The sequence below is a fragment of the Pleuronectes platessa genome, chromosome 2, assembly GCF_947347685.1.
Source record: "Pleuronectes platessa chromosome 2, fPlePla1.1, whole genome shotgun sequence".
Taxonomy (NCBI): domain Eukaryota; kingdom Metazoa; phylum Chordata; class Actinopteri; order Pleuronectiformes; family Pleuronectidae; genus Pleuronectes; species Pleuronectes platessa.
The window spans coordinates 30854967-30882370 of record NC_070627.1 but is presented as its reverse complement, the minus strand read 5'-3'; the positions used below and the strand labels follow the sequence as shown (position 1 = coordinate 30882370).

Sequence of the window (27404 nt, the reverse complement as noted above, 5' to 3'; positions counted from 1 at the left end):
GACTGTACTAGCACCAGTGATCAAGTATATCTCACACAGTTTTGACAACACATGGTCCACCATGTCCCACTTCTTGATGGATATGCCTCAGAAGTATGTCGGAGATATGGAAATCCTTAGCAAGTATTATAGGATGTTTAGCCTCTGCAGGCATAGATGATCTGCTCAGTTGACCGCCAACTCTTAGGATGTTATCATGAAAAAGTGGACTCAGTCTATTAAGAAGGGGCAATCGCGGAGCGAAGTTCCGATCTAATTAGCTTATGAATCTGAGTGAAGCCGCTGGTGAGAGCTTCTCTCGATTCACCATTGGCTGAAACCACAGACCTTTGAAAAGAAAAGTCACTTGTGATTGGCTGGTAGATCTGCTGCTATTGGTCACCCTGGGTCATTAAAACACACATCTGGGTAAACCCCTTCCACACAGTATTAATTTGGTAAGCCTTTACCAAAAGCACTGCAGTTAATGAAGATCATACATTCATTCATGTGATGCTTAATGTTATATGTTGAGCATATTGTTCAGGGAAAAAACATGAACAAGGTATATGTTGAGTCAAAGCTTTATTTACATACAGTACAAATATTGTACAAACATAACTGGCCCAGCCAGTGAAAAACTAATCAGGTGAAGCTTGAAATGTCTCTTTGCCTTTTCTGGGTCATAAGTTCTTTGTGGACCTCTGTCCAAATCTTCTCCAGTCTGTAGACGTACAGTGCCTTGCATAAGTATTCACCCCCCTTGGACTTTTTCCCATTATGTACTGTTACTAACTGGAATTCAAATAGACTTAAATAAACTTTTTCCCGTTTGATCAACAAAACATGCATAGTACTTTGGAGGTGCAAAATAAATTTTATTGTGACACAAACAATAATGAGAACAAAAAAGTTGACATCTGTTGGGTGCATAAGTATTCACCCCCCTGTGTCAATACTTGGTAGAACCCCCTTTCGCTGCAATTACAGCTGCAAGTCTTTTGGGGTATGTCTTGTCGTAGAATTTTCTCTATAGTCAAGCACAAGTCATTGCAATTGTTCTTTCTGGTAGTTTAATTCAGCATCTGCAGATGGGCATCAGTGTACAAGACCATGGCAAAGATTTCATACAATGAGCAATGACATACAGAACACACATCCCTCTTATACAGTTACAAGCTCCTCCTGGAGAGGAACACATGTTATCAATTAACCTCTTTGATCCTTAGAAATAGGTGATCAGTATCCTGTCTTCTACTTGGTCTCAAGCCCCTCGAGTCAAACATCTGTTTTCAAGGATCGCTTATCAGTGTTTTACAACCCACTAACATCCCCCTCCCTGTGAAGTGTTTGTTAAGTGACCCTGTAAGTTAGGAAGTAATATAACCATCAATTGCTTAAGCAAAACACCCTGATTCCTAAGGGACTGCATTTGCTCATCTTTCTATACATCAAAGTAGTTCCTTCCATCAATCAATGCCCAAATGGTAAAATTCCCGTCACAATTCCCCACTTTGAGACTTCAAGGCTCAACATCCTCTATACAATTTTAAATCATCTCATCATCCTGGAAGGGAAGCGTCCAGGATTGATTAGTTTCAGGAAGTTGAACATATTGCCCAATCATAGACTTAATGAGGGAAGTTACCATAGTCTTAACACAAGGAACAATAAAACATGCAAACAACACTAATACACAAAATGAAATCAGAATAGGCGTCAAAAATTTCAACAGTACATTTTTCCAACCTGTTAACCATGACCCCCAATTCCATCCTTCAGGAATTTGAGAGTCTTTGCTCTTCTGTTCAAACAATAGGTCATTTAAGTGGGAAACTATATGCGTCATATTATCAGAAATGTCAGGTATGTATGTGCAGCAATCTGTCCCAATTATGTGGCAAACACCCCCTTGACTTGCGAGCATCAAATCCAAAGCCACTCTATTCTGCAGAGCCACATTCCTGATACCCTGAATACTTGGAGAAAGAGATAAGAAACCTGCCCCCACTAGGGCTGTTAGATTTTCCAGTTCCATAGCAATCCCATCTATCTTGTGTGCGTTGTTCACAGTTCCCCACCAAGGGAAGAGTCCTCCGAATCCTTTCTCTCCTGGAGACACTCTTACTGTGGAACGCTTATGTCTGGATGGCACATAATAGTGAGTATAATGATATTGATGTGAGTGTTGAAACTTCCTCTCCGTCTCAACGTTTTCACCACTCGGATCCGGATCTGTCCTCAGCTCCCCCGCCAGTCAATCACACTGTGTGTGCGGATTATCAGGGCAATCCCTCGCCCAGTGTCCAACTTTGCCACATATGAAACAAGCGTCAGCTCTTCCACGTCCCCTTCCTCTTCCCCTCCATCGACCTCTCCCTCTGCCGCGGCCTTGCGTTTGATATGCCGCCAGCTGCGCCATTTGTAGCCGCTCTGTAAACTCAGACTTCTCTTTCTTTTTCTTACTGTTCAAGAGTTTTTCAGCATGGGTGGCATGTAACTCGACTTTCCCGAGAGTTGCAGACTCCCAGGCGATGCAGTTTGTTTTCACCATCTCACTGATCTCCGGTCTGACGCCGTGGATGAAGCGATCCCTCAAGTGAGCTTCCCACGGGGTGATAGGATTCTGCCCCCCCATGGCATTCGGCCTCTCGAGGCCACTATTTGCAGTGTGGACCTCTGAGAGCCTGTGGAGATAATCGGTCACAGTCTCATCTTCACCTTGTTTACACATGGAAATTTTACTCATGTCCATTCTTGCGGGAAACTGTTGTCTTATTTCCTCACACAGATCAGTTATGAATTGTCCATATCCATGGTTATCAGCATGGGCCCAGTCTGGATTCACCAATCTCTGCTCCCGTGCGGGGAAAACTCTCGTCACTTTGGAAAACTGAATCCCCATCTGCGTCATCAACAGTCTCTGCAGTTCAGTACTCGTTGGTTTAAACTGTTTGCAAAAAGCTTCTAATTGCACTGCATACTGTGTTCCCCCACTTAGAACTTGTGGGAGAAATGAAATGGTAGATTCCTTCATTTCCGTGAATGTCCATGGTCTGTAAATCAGCTGAGTGTTACCATCTCCTGAGGCCACCTCCACCATCGGTGCTTGTAAGGATGTTTTTAAACCGTAATCTGTGCCTCTTCGGGTGCGCTTCGGAGTGTGAGCTGCCGACCACGGAGTGCTATAGGCTGGAGGGCTGTCTTTTCCCTCCGCAGCAGGGAGGTCGAGGTCTGGGTAGAGTTGAGAGACGGCTGGAACTGCCGCTTGTGCCGTCTGCAGCGGTGGCGGCTGAGCGCTCGGCTGGTCCCCATGCAGCACCGCTGACGGCTGTGGTCTTCCCTTTGGCGGAGCTGAGTTGAGATCAGGATCTAAGTGGAGAAACTGACACTTGGAGACAACATCAGTCCCTGCCTTCTGCTTTCTATCTCTGATATTTGCTTCTGTGACCCAACATTCATATGCTGCCCAATTCGGTACAAAAACTTTTTTATTCTTTTTTCTTTTTTGCTTATCCTCTTTACTCCGCTCTTCTTTCACAAGCAGTTTAATTTTGAGTTGCTGTAACTGATTCAAACTTCCTGTGCTCGGAAAGCCACAATCCTCAATCCATTCGCTGAATTGTTCAGTACAACATTTGCCATAATTCGTTATCATGTACTGCACATTAGGAGAGGTAGGCTGTGGTGAATTTACAGAATCTTTCCTCTTCCCTTCTTTACTGATATTTAAACCCATTTTTCTTTGCAGACCAAAAGTTCTACTGGTACGGGAGAAAAAATAAAAATGTTCCTAATTCCTATTTAACTTATTTAATCTATATCTCTTTTATTTATCTATTTTTTTTTATTTGAGTTTTGATTTGAGATTATTGTCTTTTATATTTAGTTTTAATAAACCCAATTCTATCTAACGTAGTTACTTTTCCTAATAGGAGGTTTAAGAATACCTCTTTCCCCTTTTTTTTTTTTTATAAATGTTTTTTTTTTTATTTTGGTTAAAACATTTTTAAATACCCTTAGTGCATCCTAATACCTTTAGAGAAATATCATTCAAATCTCTACACACACACTTCTCTCCAGTTATACGCCTCCAGGTACTAAATACTTGAGAATGCTATTACTATTTTATGAAAATAGTTATAATTATCATGAAACTCGACGTCAGAGCTCAATCTTAAAGTTGTGTTTAAATTAATAAACACTCCATATATCTATATCTATTTCGTTTGACTCAGTTGAGCTTTGTTTTTTTTTTGCAGTGGTTCTAAACCCTGACTTTGTTAAACCCAGTTAACTTTTATTGGTTCCAAACCCTGAAGCTTCTTGGATTCTACACCGGTTTCCAAAACCTTGCTATGTAAGCACGTCTGCTCCTCACTTTGACAAATGAGTGAATCTCTTAACCCTTATAAACCTAGTTTATTTTTCGAAATCAGAATTTTACTCACCAGAAAGAAACTGTTTGCTTGTCGTGCTCGGTCCGCATAGATCACTTCAGTGAGAGGGCATCCCTTCTCTTCAGCATCCAGTCCTCACGTCTCCAAACTGTTTAGGGAGGTTGAGGTAAGAGTCTTTTAGACTCTTTTGTGCACTATTTACCTTCAGCTTTGAGATCCAGAACGTCCTCTCACATAAGTTATCCTGCCGACAACGCCAAATTGTCGTAGAATTTTCTCTATAGTCAAGCACAAGTCATTGCAATTGTTCTTTCTGGTAGTTTAATTCAGCATCTGCAGATGGGCATCAGTGTACAAGACCATGGCAAAGATTTCATACAATGAGCAATGACATACAGAACACACATCCCTCTTATACAGTTACAAGCTCCTCCTGGAGAGGAACACATGTTATCAATTAACCTCTTTGATCCTTAGAAATAGGTGATCAGTATCCTGTCTTCTACTTGGTCTCAAGCCCCTCGAGTCAAACATCTGTTTTCAAGGATCGCTTATCAGTGTTTTACAACCCACTAACATCCCCCTCCCTGTGAAGTGTTTGTTAAGTGACCCTGTAAGTTAGGAAGTAATATAACCATCAATTGCTTAAGCAAAACACCCTGATTCCTAAGGGACTGCATTTGCTCATCTTTCTATACATCAAAGTAGTTCCTTCCATCAATCAATGCCCAAATGGTAAAATTCCTGTCACAGTCTCTACCAGCTTTGCACATCTAGAGATGGAAAGGTTTGTCCATTCTTCTTGGCAAAAAAGATGAAGCTCAGTCAGATTGGATGGAGACCGTCTGTGAACCGCAATCTTCAAGTCTTGCCATAGATTCTCTATTGGATTGAGGTCTGGGCTTTGACTGGGCCATTTTAAGACATTAACATTCTTTAATCCAAACCATTCCTTTGTAGCTCTGGCTGTATGTTTAGGGTCATTGTCCTGCTGGAAGATGAACCTCCGCCCCAGTCTCAAGTCTTTTGCAGACTGCATCAGATTTTCTTCAAGGATTTCCCTGTATTTGGCTCCATCCATCTTTCCCTCTATTCTGACCAGTTTCCCTGTACCTGCTGAAGAGAAGCATCCCCACAGCATGATGCTATCACCACCGTGTTTCACTGTTGGGATGGTGTGCTCAGGGTGATGGGCAGTGTTGGGTTTTCGCCACACATAGCGTTTTGCATTGAGGCCAAAAAGTTCAATGTTGGTCTCATCTGACCAGAGCACCTTCTTCCACATGTTTGCTGTGTCTCCCACATGGCTTCTGGCAAACTCCAAACAGGATTTTTTATGGATCCCTTTCAACAATGGCTTTCTTCTTGCCACTCTTCCATAAAGGCCAGATTTGTGGAGTAGACGACTAATAGTTGTCCTGTGGACAGATTCTCCCACCTCAGCTGTGGATCTCTGCAACTCCTCCAGAGTAACCATGGGCCTCCTGGTTGCTTCTCTGATTAATTTTCTCCTTGTCCGACTCTTCAGTTTGGGTGGACGGCCTCCTCTTGGTAGGTTTGCGGTTGTGCCATATTCTTTCCATTTTCTTATGATGGATTTTATGGTGCTCAGAGAGATGTTCAAAGCTCTGGATATTTTTTTATAACCTAACCCTGCTTCATATTTCTCCACAACTTTATCCCTGACCTGTTTGGTGAGCTCCTTGGTCTTCATGATGCTGTTTGTTCAGTAATGATCTCCAACAAACTCTGAGTCCGTCACAGAACAGGTGTATTTATACTGAGATTAAATTGCAGACAGGTGGACCCTATTTACTAATTATGTGACTTGCAAATGTGACTTGTGAATGCAATTGGTCGCATCAGATCTTTGTTAGGGGTTTCACAGTAAAGGGGGTGAATACATATGCACTCAACACTTTTCAGATTTTTATTTGTAAATAATTGTGAAATCCATGTAATATTTCCCCCCACTTCCAAATGATTCACTATTTTGTGTTGGTCCATTACATAAACTCACGATGAAATAAATTTTAATCTGTGGTTATACCATGACAAAATGTAGAAAAGTCCAAAGGGGGTGAATACTTATGCAAGGCACTGTATGTGGTGTGTAGCTGTGAGATCCAGTGTAGCTTCCAGTCTTATTTGAAGTGTGGCACACAGGTCGCTGAGCTCCTGGCTGTGGAAGGATGGATCCATGTCATCTGTCCCTCTTCAATCAGTTGTAAAAACAATCAGTACAATTAGCACAGATCAATGACAAAATAAACCCATACATGTAACAGCAAAATGATCTAATGAATCTAATCTTACCATCTTTCTTCTCTGTCGACTCCTGAACTTCTCAATGCTGCTGCAAGAGCTGCATGGTCTGGTTGGAAGTACGGGAAGTTTCTGTCATACTGGCTCATAGTGTGTCTTAGTACAGTTAGCTGGAAAACAACATGAGTAGCATGAGGATATTATTAATAAACGGAAATAGCCTCGCTACATCCCCGTTGGAAGATCCACAGCAAAAAAACACAATTCCTAAACAGTAACTTACATACAATGGCGTCATTTTCCGCACTGCAAATCCGGAACTCCACACTGGGCCCGCGGCTTTGCTTTCCAATGCACTCATCCTCTCCTCCAGGGAAACAGTGTCTTGTCGACTTCAGAAGGTTTTTTACCTCGAAAACAAAGTCACTCTTCGGACCTTGCAAAAGACGAGCATGACGTTTTTTGTCTGCGGTAGACGGACGCTTCATCAACGAGGCTGTGATCGGACGAGCCCTCAGGTGATGACGTTAACGACTGATGTGACGTTTTCAGAGTAAAACTTCACAATTGTCCTTTTCACTTTCGAAGCAGCCGTTATAACAGTTTTAAAATAGTACTTTTATATGGGATGAGTATGTGACGGGATCAGTTTATTCTTTCTGGTGTTAAGTTAATATTCTTACATGATTTTGCTGTTCTGTGTTTGTACCTTCATAATTGAATGAACTTATTGTAAGTCCCTTTGGATAAAAGTGTTGAGTGTTTTTATGGAATACTGAGAAAGATTAATAACAACAATGGAAGTTTAAATTATGAGGGAATTTCAGCAGAGTCAACAGCTTAGTATGCCATGGACATGTGAATATGGTGCTGAATTTGCCAGTATTTTGGGGCTTTGATACGTGATGACACAATTGATATGCTTTATGTGAGGCACAGTGTTTGGGTTTCAGCAGAAAGACTTCTCTTAGAAAACTGTCATGCCACTCTCTCCATTCCAACATATTATCTTTGATGAGCTTGACAGGCAAATGTTGAAATAAATTGCACTGTTTCTAATTTTTTTCATAGCATTGACCTTTGCTCATGGTATTACAATGTTATTCATTGTAGCACACTAACTTACATAATTGAAATCCATGAAAGCTACAAATTCAGATTTAATATTTATTTTAAGCCTGATTTAACATTTGGATTGATTCAAGATTCAAGATTTTTATTGTCAAATGCACAACAATAACATTAAGCAGTCGCAGGCAATGAAATGCTTGAGTCACAGGCTCTATTCTAGCAATTCTTAAGTAATTACAACCAAAAAAAATTTGAAATAGTATAAAATAGTATCAAATAGAATATCAACATTTTTAAATAGAAAATAATATATATATATTCATATATATATATATATGAATATATATATATATATATGAATATATATATTTACAGTTGAAGAGAAAAATAAAACAACAATAGTGCAAATATGCCACGGTGCTGGTTGACAGAGTTATTGCAGTTCAGAGGAGTTTAAAAGTCTTATGGCCTGGGGGATGAAATTGTCTCTGAGCATGGTGGTGCGGGTCCGGATGCTGCGGTACCGTCGGCCAGACAGCAGCAGGCCGCAGGCAAAAATGTTAATGGCTGGGGTGAAAGGGGTCTTTAAAAATCCGGCTGCTCTTCTTCCTGCACCGCTGGGTGTAGAGGTCCTCCATGGATGGCAACACTGGTGATGTGCTGGGCAGACTTCACCACACTCTGTAAAGCCTTACGGCTCAGGGCGGTGCAGCTGCCATACCAGGCGGTGATGCAGCCAGTCAGGATGCTTGCTATGGTGCACCTGTAGAAGTGCAGCCTGCGGAGGAAGAAGAGCCGCTTCCTGATGGAGTCTGTGTGATACCCATCCAGGTCAGGTCATCAGTGACGTGGACCCCAGGAACTTGAAGCTACTGACTCGCTTCACCGTGGTCTCGTTGATGAAGAGGGAGGCGTGTTCCACTCCTTGTCTCTTCCCGTAGTCTTCAATCAGCTCCTTCGCTTTGCTGATGTTGAGATGGAGGTTGTTGTCCTGACACCAAGATGTCAGGGCTCTCTCTCATCGTCTCTCTCATCAGGCCTAGGACAGTGGTGTCATCAGCAAACTTGACGATGGTGTTGGAGCTGTGGGTGGCCACGCAGTCATGCGTGAACAGGGAGTACAGGAGAGGACTGAGCATGCAGCCCTGGGGGGCACTGGTGTTGAGAGCCAGGGTGGAGGATGTGGTGCTGCCGATCCGCACCGCCTGTGGTCTGCCCGTCAGGAAGATCAGGATCCACTCACGGAGGGCGATATTGAGCCCAAGGTCTCTGAGCTTGGTGATGAGCTTCAGGGGCACAATGGTGTTGAATGCTGAACTGTAGTCGATGAACAGCATTCTCACAGGGTGAGGGAGATGGCATCTGCAGTTGACCTATTTGACCTGTAGGCACACTGAAGAGGGTCCAGAGAGTCAGGGAGGAAGGAGGTGATGAATGGTTGGACCCCCTCACCATACTCAACAGTACTGTGTTGGCTGTGGAATCATTCAGGTTTCTGGGATCCACAATCTCCCGGAACCTGAAGTGGGAACCCAACATAAATACAGTCATCAAGAAGGCCCAGCAGAGGTTGTACTTCCTGCGCCAGCTTAGGAAGCACAACCTGCCTCAGGAGCTGCTGATCCTGTTTTACACAGCAGTCATCGAGTCTGTTCTCTGCACATCCATAACTATCTGGTTTGGATCGGCCACTGAATTGGATAAGAACAGACTCCAACGGACTGTCAGGTCTGCAGGAAAGATCATCGGTGCCAACCTGCCCACCATCCAGGACCTGTACACCTCCAGAGTCAGGAAACGGGCAGGAAAGATCACTGCAGACCCCTCTCACCCTGGACACAACCTTTTCCAACTCCTCCCCTCTGGTAGGCGCTACAGATCGCTGTTCACCAAAACCACCAGACACAAAAAAAGTTTCTTCCCCCTCGCCGTCTCACTACTGAACAGCCAACCCACTCTGGCACTGTGCAATAACTCTGGATCCTTATAATAACCAACAGTTACTCCCGAAATTATTTTATATTATATATAATATATATTATAATTATATTTAATTATGTTTACTTACTTCACCCTCACTGGATAATTGTAATATGCACACCTGCACTTCTTTTCTTAGACCGTCGCACTGTTCGGACTGTTTGTATTGTTTTGTTTTGCTTTGTTTTGTTATGTTTGTTTTTGTGAAGTGTATTCTGTGTAAGCACCTGAGAGCCACTTTACCGAGTCAAATTCCCTGTTTGTGCAAACTTACTTGGCCAATAAACCTGATTCTGATGATGGAAGTGAGTGCTACTGGGCGGTAGTCATTCAGGCAGAGGGTTTTAGTTTTCTTGGGAACAGGGACAATGATGGTCTTCTTGAGACATGCAGGGACTACAGACTGGAGCAGTGACAGGTTGAAGATGTCTGTGAACACATCTGCCAGCTGATCTGCACACACCTTGAGAGCTCGGCCAGGGATGCCATCAGGTCCAGGTGCCTTGCGTGTGTTGATCCGGTTAAGAGATCTCCACACGTCTGCCCTGGATATGACGGGGGGCAGCGGTCCTCCTGGGCCTGTTCGATCTCCACAGCCGGGGGGCTGCTCTCGAAGCGTGCATAAAAAGTGTTCAGATCCTCTGGGAGAGATGCAGACACTACATCAGCACTACTGGTCTTGGCTTTGTAGTCTGTGATAGTTCTCAGTCCGGCCCACATGTTCCTTGTGTTGGAGCCCTTGTAATGGGACTCCACTTTGTCCCTGTAGAGTCTCTTAGCACTGCTAATAGCACTCCGGAGCACATACCTGGATTTACTGTATTCCTCCAGATCCCCTGAGATGTAGGCAACAGTCCCTGCTTTGAGTTTAGCATGGACGTCACCATTAATCCAGGGCTTCTGGTTTGGAAATGTTTGTACAGAAATCCTGGGTACGACGTCATCGATGCATTTGCTGATGTAGCAGATGACCGCGTCTGTGTACGTGTTGATGTCATCATCCTGGAACACGCACCACTCCGTCATGCTGAAGCAGTCCTGAAGAGCCGAATCTGATTGGTCGGACCACCACTGAATGGTCCGAGTCACCGGTCTGTCACGCTTGAGTTTCTGCCTATAGGAAGGCAGCAGCAGAACTGAAACGTGATCTGATTTGCAAAATGGGGGGCGGGGGAGGGCCTTATACGCACCGCATAAGGGAGTGTAAACATGGTCAAGTGTGTTGACGCAGCGCGTCGGACAGCTGATGTGCTGGTAGTATCTCGGCAGGACTTTCCTCATCTTGGCGTTGTTAAAATCCCCGGCCACAATAAATGCAGCCTCGGGCCGTGATCTTTCTGTCCTGTCAATCATCGCATGCAGCTCGTCCAGTGCCTGGTTGGTGTGGGCATGTGGCCGAATGTACACCGCTGTTATAACGACCGATGTAAACTCACTTGGGATGTAATAAGGGCGGCATCTGATCATGAGGTGCTCCAGGTCCGGAGAACAGCCCGAAGAAATAATCTCCACATCCGAGCACAAGAGATTGTTCACCATGAAGCAGACACCTCCTCCCTTGCTCTTCCCCGAGTTTGTTGTCCGGTCCTGACGGTGAATAGAGACCCCCTCGGGAATAATAGAGGAATCCGGGATCGAGGGGTCGAGCCAAGTCTCCATGAAAACGAACACGTTCCAAAACTTAATGTCCCGTTGAAAAGCCATCCTGCTACGAAGTTCGTCCAGCTAGTTATCCAGGGACTGAACATTAGCCAGAAGAATGCTTGGTAGAGGAGGCCAAGCATTCCTTCTTTTATTGCAGCAGAATCAGATTGACTCCTCCTCAGGGAGTAAAAGAATCAACCAGTTATGCAACATGGTGGCATTTTCATATAAAAGTGGGATTGCACATGTCAATCAATCAATCAATCAAATTGTATTTGTATAGCCCGTATTCACAAATTACAATTCATCTCATAGGGCTTTAACAGGGTGTGACATCCTCTGTCCTTAACCCTCAGCAAGAGTAAGGAAAAACTACTAAAAACCCTTTTAACAGGGTAAAAATACGTAGAAACCTCAGAGAGAGCCACATGTGAGGGATCCCTCTCCCAGGACGGACAGAAGTGCAATAGATGCCACGTGCAGGAAAACATCATCAAGATTAAAGTCTTCAAGATTAAAGATTAAAGTCTCTAGCAGCATTTGATGAGGGTAGACATCCCGAAGGACAACCCCAACATGACATGCCAAGCAGTCCCGCTGCAATCACATTCCATGGTCAGCAACCATCCAGACCACGATCCACCATCCAGACCAGACGCCACTCCAGTCCTCAGTCACCGTCCACCGCCGCCCACCAGGACCCATCACGAGCCACCACCGCGGTCCTGGTCCACCGCCCGTGCCCAATGTCGACGCGACACAGGGTCCGCCACCAGCACCACGATCAGCCCACATAACTCAGAATCCGCCACACTGGATCCAACACTGCGACCCCCGGTGCGCGATCCACAAACCGCAATCCATGGTGCAGCCACAGAGGCCCTGGATCTGCGGGTGATAAAGCAAAGGGATTCCGGGGAAGGGGGATAGGGATGGAGAAGAGGAAGGAGAAGCTGGAAAGAGATGCTCCGTGTGTCATGTGTCATAAAATAGAAAAAGTTACGTTCTTCCGCACTAATTAGCTCTAACTATAAGCTTTATCAAAAAGGAAGGTTTTGAGCCTACTCTTAAATGAAAAGATGGTATCTGCCTCCAGAACTGAAAGTGGTAGATGATTCCACAGCCGAGGGGCTTGATGGCTGGAAGCTCTGGCTCCTACTCTACTTTTAGAGACTTTAGGGACGACAAGTAGGCTTGAATTCTGGGAGCGGAGTGCTCTAGTGGGTTTATAAGGTACTAACAGCTCTTTAAGGTAAAAAGGCGCTATATTATTAAGGGCCTTGAAGGTGAGGAGAAGAATTTTAAATTCTATTCTAGATTTAACTGGAAGCCAGTGTAGAGTCTTTAACTACTTACTGCTGGAGCCTGATAATAATGAATTACAATAGTCCAGTCTCGATGTAACAAAGGCGTGGACTAGTTTTTCTGCATCTTTTTATGAAAGGACATGTCTAATTTTTGAAATATTACGCAAATGGAAAAAAGCGGTCCTAGAAATTTGTTTTAAGTGACTATTAAAGGATAAATCAGGATCGAAGATCACTCCCAAGTTCCTACATGTGAGACATTTTCCTTTCTTTTCATTAGAGTTTTCATTTCTGGTATGAGTGCTTTATTTTTTTCATTCATGCTGAATCTTTTAAATGTTATTTTCCCAGGCCTTAGCCGTGAGTTTAATTTCTCCTTTCCCACACTCGATTTCAGACATTGTAACATCTGCATTTATTTGACAAATTGTCTTCCGTTAATTTATTTCCCTTTTGGATTTCTTCCAAACCTTTTGCATCAAAACACATCCACAGACAGAGATTATCCAGCACATGTTATTCCTATAGAGCAGCTGATCAGCAGCAAATTCAGAGACATAGTGATGATTCACATTTCAACTTTATTTAGCGATTATATTAATGCCGATGCGCAGAGTGAAGTTTAGCGGTCAACAAATTATACAGTGTCCCCACTCACCCTTTTTCCGTCCTAAACAGGTGAACAGGTGCTTAAATCAACTGTGACTCCTTGTAGGTCCTTTTGACCTATTTCCTGTCAAATTAATAGGATCACAAGTAAACAATAAATAACAAATTAACCAAATAATACACCCAAAATAAAAACCCATTACATCTTATATCATAACAAATATAATAATAATAATAATAATAATAATAATATCTTTCTTTCACTTATTTACAGCTCCTACACATACAATGTGGCATAAGTACAGGGGTCAGAGTGGTCATCCTCTAACCAGAGGGTCAGCCGTTCGATCCCAGTCTTCCCCATTTCATATGCCGAAGTGTCCTGACAAGATACTGAACCGACATAGATGTACTCTGTGAACAGGTGAATGTAAAACTGTATTATAAAGCGCTCTGAGTGGTCATCAAGACTAAAAAAGTGCTTTATAAATACAGACCATTTACCATAAATATCTGCTGTGGTAAAGTGGGTTAGTCTGCAATTCTGGTTAAAGTAGTGATACATTTATTTAAGGGTTATTTGTCCTGCAATTATTGAACACATGTATAGGGCACTTTTATATGTTAATGAGAGATATAATTTAAATCCTATTTTCATCCAATACTCAAATCTTTTATCTCCTCTTTAGGAAGTAATGATCGTAATCGTAACGAGATATTTATTGTGGAATTATTTTTTCTCTTCTTATTGGACTCTCAGTCCCCTATCCTCAATTGTGCCCTGTATTCTGTAGTGCACCAATACAGCATTGTCATTAGCTGTGTATAAAAAAAGAAGTTTCTTATATGAGGTAGTGCCATTCCTACCTTTCAACGCGGATTTGTGGTTTCCACCCTTGCAAAATAAATTGTGATATCCATTTGACCCATTTCCTGAATTGATTATGATTCCATTCTACTGGTAAACTCTAAAAGATGTATAATAGTTGGAGGAGAATGTTCATCTTCTCAATGCTTATCCTATAATTCAGGGTTACGGTATGAGATTCCATCTATGCATGTCAGTTTTTATCTTCGATGACAGTGGCCTATAGTTAACTTGCAATACTTATGAAGGATCTTATGTATGCATTATACCCAAGTAATTCAGTGTTTCTGCTTCCCACTTATGTATATATTTATCTCGCAAGTCAGTTGATGCGGTTTGAAAGGAGTTTTTGATAGGTTGAGCTTATAGCCTGATAGCTTCCCAAAGTCAACCAAAGGTGCCATCAAACTATTAAATTATTTTTCAGGCTACTGCAAATATACCAAAACATCATCTGCAAATAATGTTACTTTCTGTTCAGTCCCTCCTAAATTAATGCCATTCTGTCTTATAAATTGGCTAAAGGTTCAATTAATAAGGCAAATAAGAGAGGGTAGACTGGGCAGCTCTGTCTTGTTCCTCTCTCTAAAACAAAAGAGTATGAATAGTAGAGATGAGCCGGATACTCGGATACTCGGCTGAAACGAGTATCCGGTACGGATAAAGCACTTTTGCCGAGCACGAGTATTATACGAGTAATACGAGTCAATATCTGTGCTCGGACTGAATGAAAATCCTCACACAGCGTCACAGCGCTCCTCTCCTTCACACACCGCTCTGCTCACTCACTCACAGAACAGCTCTCTGTCTCTCAGTCACTCAGGTTCGCGGGTCTTTTCCGATAACGTTTAGGGTTTCTTCAGCTTGAAGTTTGTTTTTATTTCAGTTTGTACTTACTTATTAACCAGTAGAGCTCTGTTAAACGTGGGTTCGTTCAGATGTGGTGCTGGTAGAAAGCGACTCGCGTTACGTCTCTGCCTGTCGGAGCTATTTTTTTTTTTTTTTTAAACAGTTTTTTTTTTTATTACTTCACTCATTGAGTGTCTGACTACTCTCTAGCGTCTGGCTACTCTTTCTCTCTCTCTCTCTCTCTCTCTCTCCCTCTCTCTGCCGGTCGTTAGAGTTTTTTGTTTTTTTTTAAACCGTCAGTTTGCTCTAACCAGTTTTATTTTACTTCACGCACTGAGTGTCTGACACTTTCTAGGTAGTAGTGGTATAAAAAATATTACAAATTAATCTACACACACACACACACTCCCCCTCTCTCTCTGTCTCTCTCTTACTCACTCATACACACACTCACACACACACTCTCACACACACACACACCTGGTGTGGAAATAAATTTAAAAAATAAAAAAATCATAAAAAAATTTCAAAGTTAAAAAAGAAAGTTATGTTGAGTATGAAAACACTTGTTATTACGTTTCACTTCATAATTGCAACAGCATGTGTTGTATTCATTGTTGCAAAGCTTGTTCTGTAAATAGTTTGTTTGCTATTGTGATCAAAATCATTGATCTGAAGCTCAATGCTGATGCTGTCCTGTAATAGTTTTCTAATCAGCAATAAATATAACAATTTCTGATCAACCCATATCAATTGCATGCTTAAAATAACATACTGGTTAAAGCCCCGCCCGTTTCAAGACAACCCGGCCTACTTCCGGGTTAAATCACACCCACTTCCGGGTTAGGCCCCGCCCACTCCGAGTACAGATACGGATACAGATAATTCATATGGTTAACAGATACAGATACAGATAATGCTGTACTCGCTCATCCCTAATGAATAGTCCCGATTAATCTTTATTCGAGCAGTATGTTTGTCATATAGCAGGGGTGTCCAAACTTTTCATCCCGAGGGCCACATACAGAAAAAAATGTGAAGGTCCAAGCCCCTCCCATTCCACCCTTGCCATGAAGGAGAAGTTGGTGCTGGTGCAGTGTTTAGAATGTTTTTTCACAAAGTAAATTTTCTTGCTTTGAACTTAATCAACTGTTGTGTACAAAAAAAATGATCCAGGTAGAAAAACTGTTATCATACATATTGATGAACTTCCAACATATAAAACCATGTGATTGATGCTAGCTGAAGATTAGCCTGAATTGCTAAGAGATGTTGTTTTTTCTAAAATGATGGCTGTGGGGTAAAGTGAGACAAATGCTCTTGGGTAAAGTGAGACATGTAGCACAAGTTAAGTTTAGTCTTAAACATATTTTAGTGTAATATTACATTACATATGTTTTATTTTTAATGCCATGAACATTGTAGAAAAGCCATCATGCCAAGAAACTACACCAGGAAGACAACCTGGGCCAAACACCACTCCCAGAGATGGAGAGTGTAGCCGCTGAGGTCATGCAAGGAAAGAAGTCCTTAAGAAAAGCTGGAAGGGATAGAAATATTGACAAGACAACCCTCAAAAGATTCATAAAGAAAAAAGAGAAAGGGAAAGTAAAATCAGTAGCCTGGGGTGCAGTAGCTGAGGTAAAGAGAATATTCACAGATGAGATGGAGGAGGAGCTTGCCAAACACTTGAAACAACTAGCTGACCAGTTCCATGGCCTTGCTCCAGTGAACTGGCATTTGAATACGCAAAGAAAAACAATATCCCTGTCCCTGCCAATTGGACAGAGAAACAATGTGCAGGTAAGCTAGGGTGTGCAAGAGATCACATGTATGAAAATAATCATAAATGTGCTTAATTTACCTAGTAAACCTACCTGGTGTTGTTATGGTAGTTTTAAAGTGGAAAAAGTAAGTGGATCACTTTACCCCCTTGATTTCTCTGGTCTGTCTCCCTTTAACCCTAAGCTGAAAGTGAGAAACAAGACCACTTTTTTAAAAAACAATCATATTTTAACTGCACTTTGTCCTGAAGACATTGTGATCATTTCCATTGCTAAGAAACTTTCGAATTAATGGGAAATGTGTACATTTTACTGATATATAATTTTAGCTCGCCTAGAGGGGAGCAAATGTAAAAAATGTCTCACATTACCCCGCTCTCCTAGCCTGGAGGCCAGACGAATTTAGCCCCGCCCACAACATTTTTGGTCGGGCAGTTCGGTCTGGAGTCGCTCCGTTGAGGAAAATTTATGCCCGACCGGGCAAATCAGATTGTCAGGGCGGGCTTTATACGATGATTGACAGATGATCAACGGTAACGTAATCAACCACGTCATCAAAGTGCCCTTGGGTTGAATTCGTTTTCAACAAACATGCCTGCCGCTGGCGAGCTGAGATGTGTAGATGCTGCCATTGAGTCTGTTTTAGAAGACATCGACAGCGCATTCATTTTGAAAGAGGAACACAGAACGTGGAGGCGACGCCAAAGCACCGCGCTAATCGCTATCGCCCCGGCGCTTGGCTGTTCACAACGGACACTGAAGCGACGCTGAACCGCCGGGATGCGCTAATAATATCACCCGTTGATCCAGTAGATCGCTGCACGGCTTTGTGCCAGTCACACCGGAGGCTGAAGCACCGCGCTGCGCCAAGGCTGCCTCGCGGTGCTTCAGCCTCCGGTGTGACTGGCACAAAGTTTTAACATGGGAGTGGATGGGAGCCAGCTGTTATTTAAGTCTTGGCGCTGCGCTGAAGCGTCCGGTGTGAACCCGGGTTAGTAAATAACTCACAATGCGTTGCTTAGCATACGTCACATACTACGTTGCTCTGATTGGTTGTAGGTCTATCCAATTGAGCGAAGAGGAATTTTACTTCCTGGTCAGTTGAAACACGCCTCATAATAACAGCCCAATGGAGCGGTCTCAGACTCACATTCTGACTAGAATTGTGAGTCTGACAACGTCAGGCTACCTCTCTCCCCTACCCGAGGGTACAAACACAGAACAACAAGAATCAAGAAAGTAAAATTTCTTCAAAAATAGAGCAAAACTACAAAGTGCTATAAGTAAGTGCCATTTAAGTGCTACCAAATTGTTAGTTTAAAAAAAAAAAAAAGGCGGGCCAATTTAAAATGGATGGCGGGCCGCAGATGGCCCGCGGGCCGTAGTTTGGACACCCCTGTCATATAGGGTCTGAATTATTCGGACAAATCTATCTTAAAAGCCAATTTTTCCCAATATTTCATACAGGAATTCCCATTTAATGGTCTCAAAGTCCTTTACTACATCTAATCCCACTATCATCTGCTTAACTTTATCTTTAGGGGTGGACAATTGCTGCTTTAAAGACTGCTGTACAACTGTCTGGATCTTGGGACATTCCAGCTTTCAATTTAGAAATGGCAGAGTCTAATTATTTGACAGAGATGTTGTACCAGATTGTCATTTTGAGTGCTTGTGAGTTTATATAGTTTTAGGGAATTAAGGAAAGTGTCAATCTGGGAGTCATGGGAGGCTTGGGGTTGAGTGTAAATTTTGTTTTCAATAATGTTAGATTTTTGGTTCAATATTTTGTAAATTGTATTCTCCCTTTGTAAGCAAAACATCTTTTGTTTTAGAAAAATCTCCTTTTTTTCAATGTATATATATTTCGTTCTGTATTTTTTTAATTCCTGTGTTAAATGGGGATACATTTTACCACTGTCAGCTAGTTATAATTTCTTTAATTTCCCCAGTAGATCTGCCAAATTCTGCACAGTTTTTTTTATATATAGAGTTTGTGATGGAAATTCATCTTGAGATTTGAAATAATGAAATTCTCAGACTGGAGTTGCCATTGAGTCTTTATAATAGTAAGCTCTGCAGAGTTTACACGGGTGCTCAGGATGGAACAACTGGCTGCGAAGGTGAAAAAGCCAGGACTCATACCAAGAGGCGTTTCACAAGACAGTATGAGAAAAAGAAGACATGCCAGAATTAATACAAAGAGGTGCTTCATAAAACGTAATATGAAAAAGATATGAAATCCTCCTCAGTGCCTGTCTGCTGTGTCCGTCCGCTGTAGCAAACTCCTTGTTTGCCAAGGCCACTGTAGTGAGACAACTGGTCAGTTGAATTTTCCCTTACAAGTTTTTTCTTCTCATTACAGCCTTCAGTGTGTCCCACAGGATCACTGCTGATTTGACCCCAGTGTTAATTAAATTCAGGATGTCCTGAACAACTCCCTTCAGCCTTTCAATTACCTTTGGATCATTAAGTATGTTTGAATTTGGTTTCCATAAATCTTTCATTGTTTTCCTTCCTATAATTAAGGATATTGTAATTGGTCTATGTTCTAGCACAGGGGTCGGCAACCCGCGGCTATGGAGCTGCATGCGGCTCTTAATCCCCATTGCAGTGGGTCCCTGTACGGTTTTGTGCATGTTGCGCATCTTTTTCGCGAACGGTAATCTTAACGAATCACTTTTCATATGATGAACGTGAGTGAAAATCACGTTCACGTTCATTCAATTCAAAGTTATTGAATACTATTCATATTTAATATTTCCCAAAATTATACGAAACCACATTTTCCCAGACTTAGTGCTTTAACATAGCCAGCAGGAGACCCTGAATCTGTGACGGGATTTGATGACAATATGCAGTATGAGACCGAAGTTATTGAATAATATTCATAACAAATGTTTCCCAAATTTATGATCAATCACTTTTCCCCAAACTTAGTACTGTAGCATAGTCAGCAGGAGACCCTGGATCTGTGACATGATTTTGGGGTGAATATACAGTATTAGACCAATGTTATTGAATAATATTCATAATACATTTTTCCAAAAATTACGCTAAATCACTTTTCCCCAACCTTAGTACTGTAGCATTGCCATCAGGAGACCCTGGATCGGTGACATGATTTTATGAGAATATACAGTATTACAGCGAAGTTATTGAATATTTTCCCTAAAAAATATTTCCAAAAATCGGTGAATATCTTGCCAACTTTAGTGAACTGAATCATCCCGAGTCGTGATCCGACATAATCGATTAATAACTAAATACATATGATTATCAGTTGTGTGAAGAGGGACAGAGACGAGCACACAAACACACAGAAACGCACGCTCTCCGCTGACCCTGCAGTCAGTATCTCACAATTATGAGTTAACTATGTCATAATATCGTTCCGTCACTTTAACCCTGATGTCCTGACTACGCGTAATGTCTTGTGTTGTGTGAAGCGGTGGACTGTGTGCACCCGGCGCTCATGAACTCAAACAAACAAGTAAACGTCACTCCTGTATGTGTCCTAATAACTTGTGATCGGTGCTGGTGTTTATTGTTAAAGTGTAAAGTGAGCGCAGGTGAGAGGGGAAGTGAGGCTGAAACAGACTCCGACACATACAGGACGACCAGACTTTTATTGAGTGTCTGTTCTGATCCTGGAGCAGCGCTGGTTGTAATTATGCAGCGGCAGCACATCGCTAAGACAATGAACAGAGCAAAACACATGAATCGATTATGTTATGTCTCTGCCTCGATGCATAGTCCCGCCCACAGTCCGTATCTCATAATTATGACTTCCATCAAAGATTTCACTAGATGTCATAGATAGAAGTCTATTCTGAATAGCTGTACCTGACAAATCCAGTGCTGGATTTAGCCTGAAGTTAGCCCATCGTGAGGCTGCATGTAATTTGATTTGGTATTCCGAATGTTTTTTTTATTAAAGTTCTCACCACTATTCTAAACATACAAACATGAGGTATTACTCCAACTACTTGACTTTGGTGCGAATGTCTATTTTGACGAGAGACCTCTCATCACGCTGCCTCCTTTTCCATTTTACAAAGTCCTACCGAATGAATTCAAGGGTAATAAGTCTGGAGAATAAGTCAATCAATAATTGTATCAACAATATGAAGTTGTCTTCTCATTTCATTTCATATGACCTTCTATTCATTTTAATTCAAAAAATTGAAGTTGGAAAACTATGTTGGTGGCATTATAATGGACAAGGAAAAGATAGTGGCCACATCTACAAATGGAACTTTAAAAGCAGGAACATCTATTAGTAAATATACAACAACAAAAATACAAACACAAAAAATGCCTTTTCTGAAAATGTAAAACCTCTCAGAGAATTAGATTTTTCCAATAAAAATGTTTCGGTAGATTGAATGAATTAAAAGAACTTGGGAGATTTTGGATCCTTAACAATTCATTAGATTTACACTCAATTTGAGATGTGATCTTAGTCACATCTCAAATTTGAGTGTCTGTTCTGATGTGCTTGAGGCAGTGTTGAGAGTAAGAACTGTGGCTTGTGCTGAGCTTTGTGATCAAGATGTTAATGGAAAATAAATTGTGACAGGGTATTTGTGTTGATGGCAGCCATGCGGAGAGAGTGCTAACCAGAGAGAATCCGGCTACGACGAGAGGCCTCAGCAGCCAGAGCGCAGGAGATCTCAATTCGCTTCTCTTGTTCTTGCAACTGCTGCTGGGAGCTGACCGGAGCACCACCTTCCACTGGGCCATTCAGAAGAGGAACCATGTTCTGCAAACTGACAGTAAGAGATGTGGGTGTGAAGAGATGCTCACATAGCACATGGAAACCCGGAATGGATTTTCTTTGTTGTATCTGTTTTCTGTTGTTTGAACTGGATTGAACTGAACTATGTTGGGCTTTAGGGTGAGATTGAAACAGACTTTGTGAATATGCGGATTGAACTCAGGATGTTGAGTCTGTGGGAGACACACACACACACCCTCACTTCTTTTGAAGAGAATCCTTAGAGCCCTAATATATATATACTGTATAATTATATTCATACATAGACACACTTATACAAACTAACAAGTTTGTACATCTTAGTGAGGACACTCAATGGCATAATGCATTCCCTAGTCCCTTAGCCTTAACCTAAACTAAAATGTATTCTAACCCTAACATTAAAACAGAGTTTTAACCCCCAAACAGTACATTAAAGGGGGGGGGTCACAATAGGAGGACCGGCCAAAATGTCCTCACTTTCCCAAAATGTCCTCACTCTGTCGGTTGTAGACTCAAACTGGTCCTCACAAACTTGTTGCAGATTAAACAAAGTTAGCAATAGGAGGGGCAAGGAAGTCATGCTTTAAAGTTGGATCAAAATTCATGGATTTATCAAAGAATACATGAATTAATCTGCAAGTGAGTCAAAACCAACTTTGATTTGGCAATGAGTGTCTTGATCCGCTCTAGTTTCTTCTGCTTATCCTTCTGTTCCTCAGGACTCAGAGGAGTGGTATCCTCCTCATCATGGTAGCGCTCTGGAATCAGAACCTTGTTTGAAGCGACCAGCTACAACAAAGATAAACACACATACAACCATAAACTAATTTATTGACATACCAATATATCACTTATTTGATGCTGTTGTTTTTCCTGTATATATCTGTTTTTATATTCATTGAATTTGGGGAGTTTTATTTTGCTAAGTTATTTCTTTTTTGGGTGACCTCCATCCTTCTTGTGATGTAATTTCCTGTGGATTCGTGCTATTCCCCTCAGTTTGTGCTCTGCGCTGGTGAGGAGAGGTAAGATCATACTATTGCTCTTTCAATAGTGTTTAAACTCGGTAAAAACTAACTGAAGTTAAAAGAGGCACATGTATATAAATTTGTAGAGGTCACAGGACTGTTCAGTGTTGACACAATGTCCAGTTTGTGCGTGTGTATGTATTTACTATACCTTTTTGTAACAAGCTAGTTAACCATCTTAAGCTAGGCTAGCGGAGCACAGAGATGGTTTTTCATGCGGTTCATGTTCTTCTTTAAAGATGTGCATGGAGACCCTGTTATGTGAAGTTGCTGTACTGAAAACTTTGTGTTTTACAGAAGTACGTGAGCTACCCTTATGTTATTTTGGTAGGGAAATTTGATTTGTGTTAATAATTTCTTCAGTTTCTGAGCTACTGCAAAAGTCACTACAAATCCTACTTCAGGCACATTTATATACTATCTTTTGGTGTGAGATCATCCCAATACTTTAACTTAGACTTTTAGTGGACCAAAATGCCTCCAAAGTCAAACCGGGAGCATTGTATCTGCACAACCGCAGCAGCCTACTACGCACACCGCATCCTTGCCTCGTAGTGTTTCCATATGCCCGGAGGGTGCTGCTACCCCAACAAATAATACTACCTCCCCCGGTTTCAAGGACGAGCTGCTCTCTTCCCTATCCAACGAGATGGCGGCTATTTTCAAGACCAAGCTACAAATAGCTCTGAGTGAGAAGTTATCATCCATCAAGACGGAGCTACCGGCAGTGAAATCAGAATTATCTGTAAGTATTACGAGCATCCTGTTCGAGATGAGCGCTCTAAACCAGTGGTTCTCAACTGGTCTGGCTTCGGGACCCACCCTCACACCTTAATGACAAGCCGCCACCCAAAACGAGGAAGATTCTCCACTTCTCAAATTTATTTAACGAAAAGATGCTGCAGTTTGAACCTGAGATAGAACAGAATATCACAATATGCCAACACAATAAAACATGTTTAATGATAATCCAAAACGACCAGCAGGTGGCAATGCTAGAGAAAATATTCCCTTTTACACTCAAATAGCTGCATTTTAATTAAAAACCCCAAATTGCATCTTAAGGACACAAGGTAATACAACATACAAAACCATTCAGCAACATCAGCCTTTTTTAACAGACTCAACAGTGCATTCATTCACAAACATGAAATTAAAAAGTCCAACTACTGAGAAGCAGTTTCAAAAAGACAAACATTATGTAGCTTTAGCTTAGAATACTCACTAACTGAATCTAAGACAACCAACATTGCACTATGGAAAAATTAGTTGCAGCTGTTATCCACAAACTCAAAATAAAATAAACAGAGATTGCAATTCCAAAAGATTTAAGTATACAAAATGAACGTTTCTTCTGATTACCTTATCCCTATTACACTTAATTAGCTGCATTTTAATTAAAAAACAAAAACTGCATCTTAGGGACACAAGGTAATACAACATACTGAGTCAAATGACTCTTTACAAGTGAATGTTAGACCATAGGAAGAGAGGATTATATTCCTTGATCCACTATTAAGCAAAACCAAGAAGTGCACATTAGTCCAGTTTTAGCTGCTCTGCACTGGCACCCTGTGACATGAAGGTTTCATTTTAAAATCCTCCTCTTTGTGAAACATAAGCCTTAAAAACACAAAAAGTGCATCTTAGGGACACAAGGAAATGCAACATAAAATATTGAGGGGAAAAAAATGCTTCGATTTCATAACCAGTGAAAGCTTATTCTAGGGGCTATAAGAACATATAAGATAAGTTTTAGAGCTGTTTTATTTGAATTTTAAGCTGCTGACTGTAAAGCCATTTTATTTACATCCTCAATGCATGCCCTATGGGTGAAGGCATTGTTATCCTCATGATGATTTTTTTGCTCTACAAATGTTGCTTTTTTATCATTTAGTATCTTATTTTCATAGAAAAAACAATTGATATTTTCCATCCTAACCAGATGCAATTGCTATTATACAAACTCTGACAATAGGACATAGTCATGAGTATGAGAAAATGTGTCTGAGCAGCAAAGAGTAAATGATGGAGAACTGCACTACATCAGATCATTCTCACCTCCCCGCTAACGTCCAGATCGTAGTGTTGTGGTTCCATCTGTAACCTTCTCAGCCGAGTAATTTCTTCCCGTGGTGACTCTTGGCCCTGGCCTCGAACTGCTGTTTCCATTTCTTTAATGTCGATCTCAAGAGCAGTCAACCGCCTCCGCACCTGTCCATATACACAAGGATGCACACACATTCAGATACAATCAAGATTCAAGATTCAAGAGTTTTATTATCAAATGCACAGAGATAACAATTAAGCAGTCGCTGGCAATGAAATGCTTGAGTCACAGGCTGTCTTCTAACAATGCTCAAGAATTAAAAAAACAAAGACTTTTATTCAAAGAATTTCAATAAAATAGTGTAAAATAGAATATCAAAAATTTTAAATCTGAAATAAAATATATATATATCTAAATATATATATATACAGCTTAAGAAATAAAATAAATAAAAAAACAGTAGTGCAATTTTGTGCAATAGTGCAAATATGCCACGGTGCTTATGTAGTGGAGTTATTGCAGTTGGGAGGAGTTTAAAAGTCTTATGGCCTGGGGGATGAAACTGTCTCTGAGCGTGGTGGTCCGGGCCCGGATGCTGCGGTACCGTCTGCCAGACGGCAGTAGGCACATTTTTTTATTGCTGGGGTGAAATCAAATCATCTATAATTTTAATCATGACACCAATTTGACAAAAAAATTGCTAGAGCTCCCCTCCGCTGCAGCCACTAACTGCTGTTGACCTGCTATTAGTGTAATCCAGAGTGATAACACAATGAATCCCACTAACCCATATGCAAATACACACATTTGTTATTTCTTTCAAGTTATTTAAGAGGCGGGTGAGATTCGCCTAAAACGCCTGTCTGAGGAATGCCCAAATTGAATTGAAATATGTTCATGAACCATTTTGAGTACATGCATGATCTTGGTATCTTTTGGAAGGTAACATTCTGAACTTTCCCCCCCAACAGTCAGAATCACTCTAAGAGCTACTGGCATTGAGTAATAGCAGTTGGCACACAGTGAAGTAGAAGGTTTTTAGTTCCGCCTGAATATTTTTAATAAACAGATGCCTGCAGATGACTCTAGCTGGGACTTATGAGCTGAAAACCCAATGGGGCCCTAGTATGAAGCCTCGACTAGCCCAAGTCCAAATTTGATAACAATACCACAGAAAATGAATATTTGACAGATTTTTTCCTAGTCGCATGTCTAGGCGTTTTCCACAAAGGCCATTTGGAGACTTCAAAGGACCCTTTGTAACCCCGTCAAACAGCATATCATAATTTGGGAAATTTCATTGGCTAAATGATACGCCAGTCATCAGAACAATCGGTTGCAATTGGCTCACCCTTTACACGTCAGAAGAGGGGCAGGCTCTTTCCAACAACAAGGTGACTCGTTGGCTATTGCAGGCTGTGGACAGCCCATGCCAGCTCCGATTGGGTCAACTTTAGATTGACAGCTCACTTGAACCAATAGGATATGGCTACCCACCATTTTGAGATCTTTGTTTACATGGAAACAGAAATTACGAGTGAGTGTACGTCCCAGTTTACACGGAGGAGGTGGCTGCGCTGACCAGAGGTGTAAAGTAACGAATTACATTTCCTCAAGTTACTGTAATTGAGTATTTTTTTTGTGTAGCTTTTGAAATGGGTAATTTTACTTTTACTTAAGTAGATTTTGACTGAAGTATTGTACTTCGCTACATTGGAAATTACATCCGTTACTGAGTAAAAAAAAACAGTTCAAGGCGCAAGGCAACTCTCACTGCAGTGGTAGATGCTGCATAGAGTGGATGACGTTCCCTCACGTGCACATTCAACATGTGAAAACTGATCGTAAAGTTCACTGTTCGCGAAAAATATGCGCGACACGCAGAACACTGCACAGGGAGCCGCTGCAGAGCGGCTGCAGAGCCGCGGGTTGCCGACTCCTGGCTCCGGCTAAAGAGCGATTGTTTACTGCTCCGCCGTTAAAGAGATGCAGACGTCAAAGCATTAGTTCAGCTAGAATATTAGTTCCGCCTCGCATTTTCCCCTCCCGGTCGCGCGCGCACATGTTGTGCCTCCGCGCAGTTTAAGAATCACTGCAATACACAGGGCCGGCGCTAGAACATTTGGCGCTCTATGCAAGCTTCACTCCTGGCTCCCCCCCAAGACTGCATTTCTTTTCAAATAAACACAACAACGATCGCAACGACATGGTGCAAGCATTTGATTTAGACAGCGTCTCTCCTCAGGAGAAGGAAAACATTCTGTAATGTTTTAGCTAGACTTCAGATAATATGAACGTGTTCACCGTTCAAATTCAATATTTGTCATTAAGTTTCGTTCAGTTCAACGTTCTCATACAAATGGACGTGTTCAATGAACGCGTTCTTTTGAACTCGTTAATGCACAACACGGCCTGAAACTCAATACTGGCCTACCTGCCTTGGCCGCCTGTGCTGGATGCTGTTCACTGCACAGCGAGCCCGGATGAGCTCTACTCACCTTGAAAATCAGCTGCTGCTCAAACTCAACAAGAAGTTTGTAGACTAGTGCTCTAAAGGTCGACCAAAGTTGAACTAAAAGTTTAAATATACAGTGGGACAGCGGCATTTAAACTTTTTATTTTAGCTGTAATGTGGTTCCTGTCTTGACATGATCCTCCCAAAAGCTCTTAAATGTTGTGTTGACATGTTTAATGTTTGATATGTTTGATGTCATTGCACTTATATTTGTAAAGATTCTCCTTTAATTAAAAATAACTGTTATTGGATTGGATTTATGACCCCTTGTCCTTTTTTGCACTGTATAGGAG

At 41.6% G+C, this 27404-nt stretch overlaps 2 protein-coding genes across 3 annotated transcripts in view; both read right to left on the bottom strand.

Annotated features, from left to right (window-relative positions):
• Positions 1 to 547: 547 nt before the first annotated feature.
• Positions 548 to 11402, bottom strand: LOC128450974 (uncharacterized). 2 transcript variants are annotated; one of them, XM_053434750.1, is made up of 2 exons: positions 6696 to 11402; positions 548 to 6594 (listed from the first exon to the last, which is right to left on the bottom strand). In XM_053434750.1, the coding sequence occupies exon 1, from the start codon at positions 11397 to 11399 to the stop codon at positions 10092 to 10094; it is 1308 nt and encodes a 435-aa protein (XP_053290725.1). In that variant the 5' UTR covers positions 11400 to 11402; the 3' UTR covers positions 548 to 6594; positions 6696 to 10091. The 2 variants fall into 2 exon arrangements, with proteins under 2 accessions (XP_053290725.1, XP_053290716.1); XM_053434741.1 differs by having other exon boundaries at positions 6696 to 10093.
• Positions 11403 to 11440: 38 nt separating this feature from the next.
• plekha6 (pleckstrin homology domain containing, family A member 6) overlaps positions 11441 to 27404 on the bottom strand; it is a 103694-nt gene continuing 87730 nt past the window's right edge. The window contains exons 18-21 of the mRNA XM_053429644.1: positions 24608 to 24760; positions 22174 to 22307; positions 21380 to 21528; positions 11441 to 12227 (exon numbers count right to left, since the gene is read on the bottom strand). Coding sequence (XP_053285619.1) covers positions 12124 to 12227; positions 21380 to 21528; positions 22174 to 22307; positions 24608 to 24760 — 540 coding nt within the window. The 3' untranslated portion in view covers positions 11441 to 12123. The remainder of the gene's footprint in view (positions 12228 to 21379; positions 21529 to 22173; positions 22308 to 24607; positions 24761 to 27404) is intronic.

Coding starts and splice junctions, on each gene's coding strand:
- LOC128450974 (XM_053434741.1), bottom strand. CDS start 3,718: ATGGGTTTAAATATCAGTAAAGAAGGGAAGAGGAAAGATTCTGTAAAT.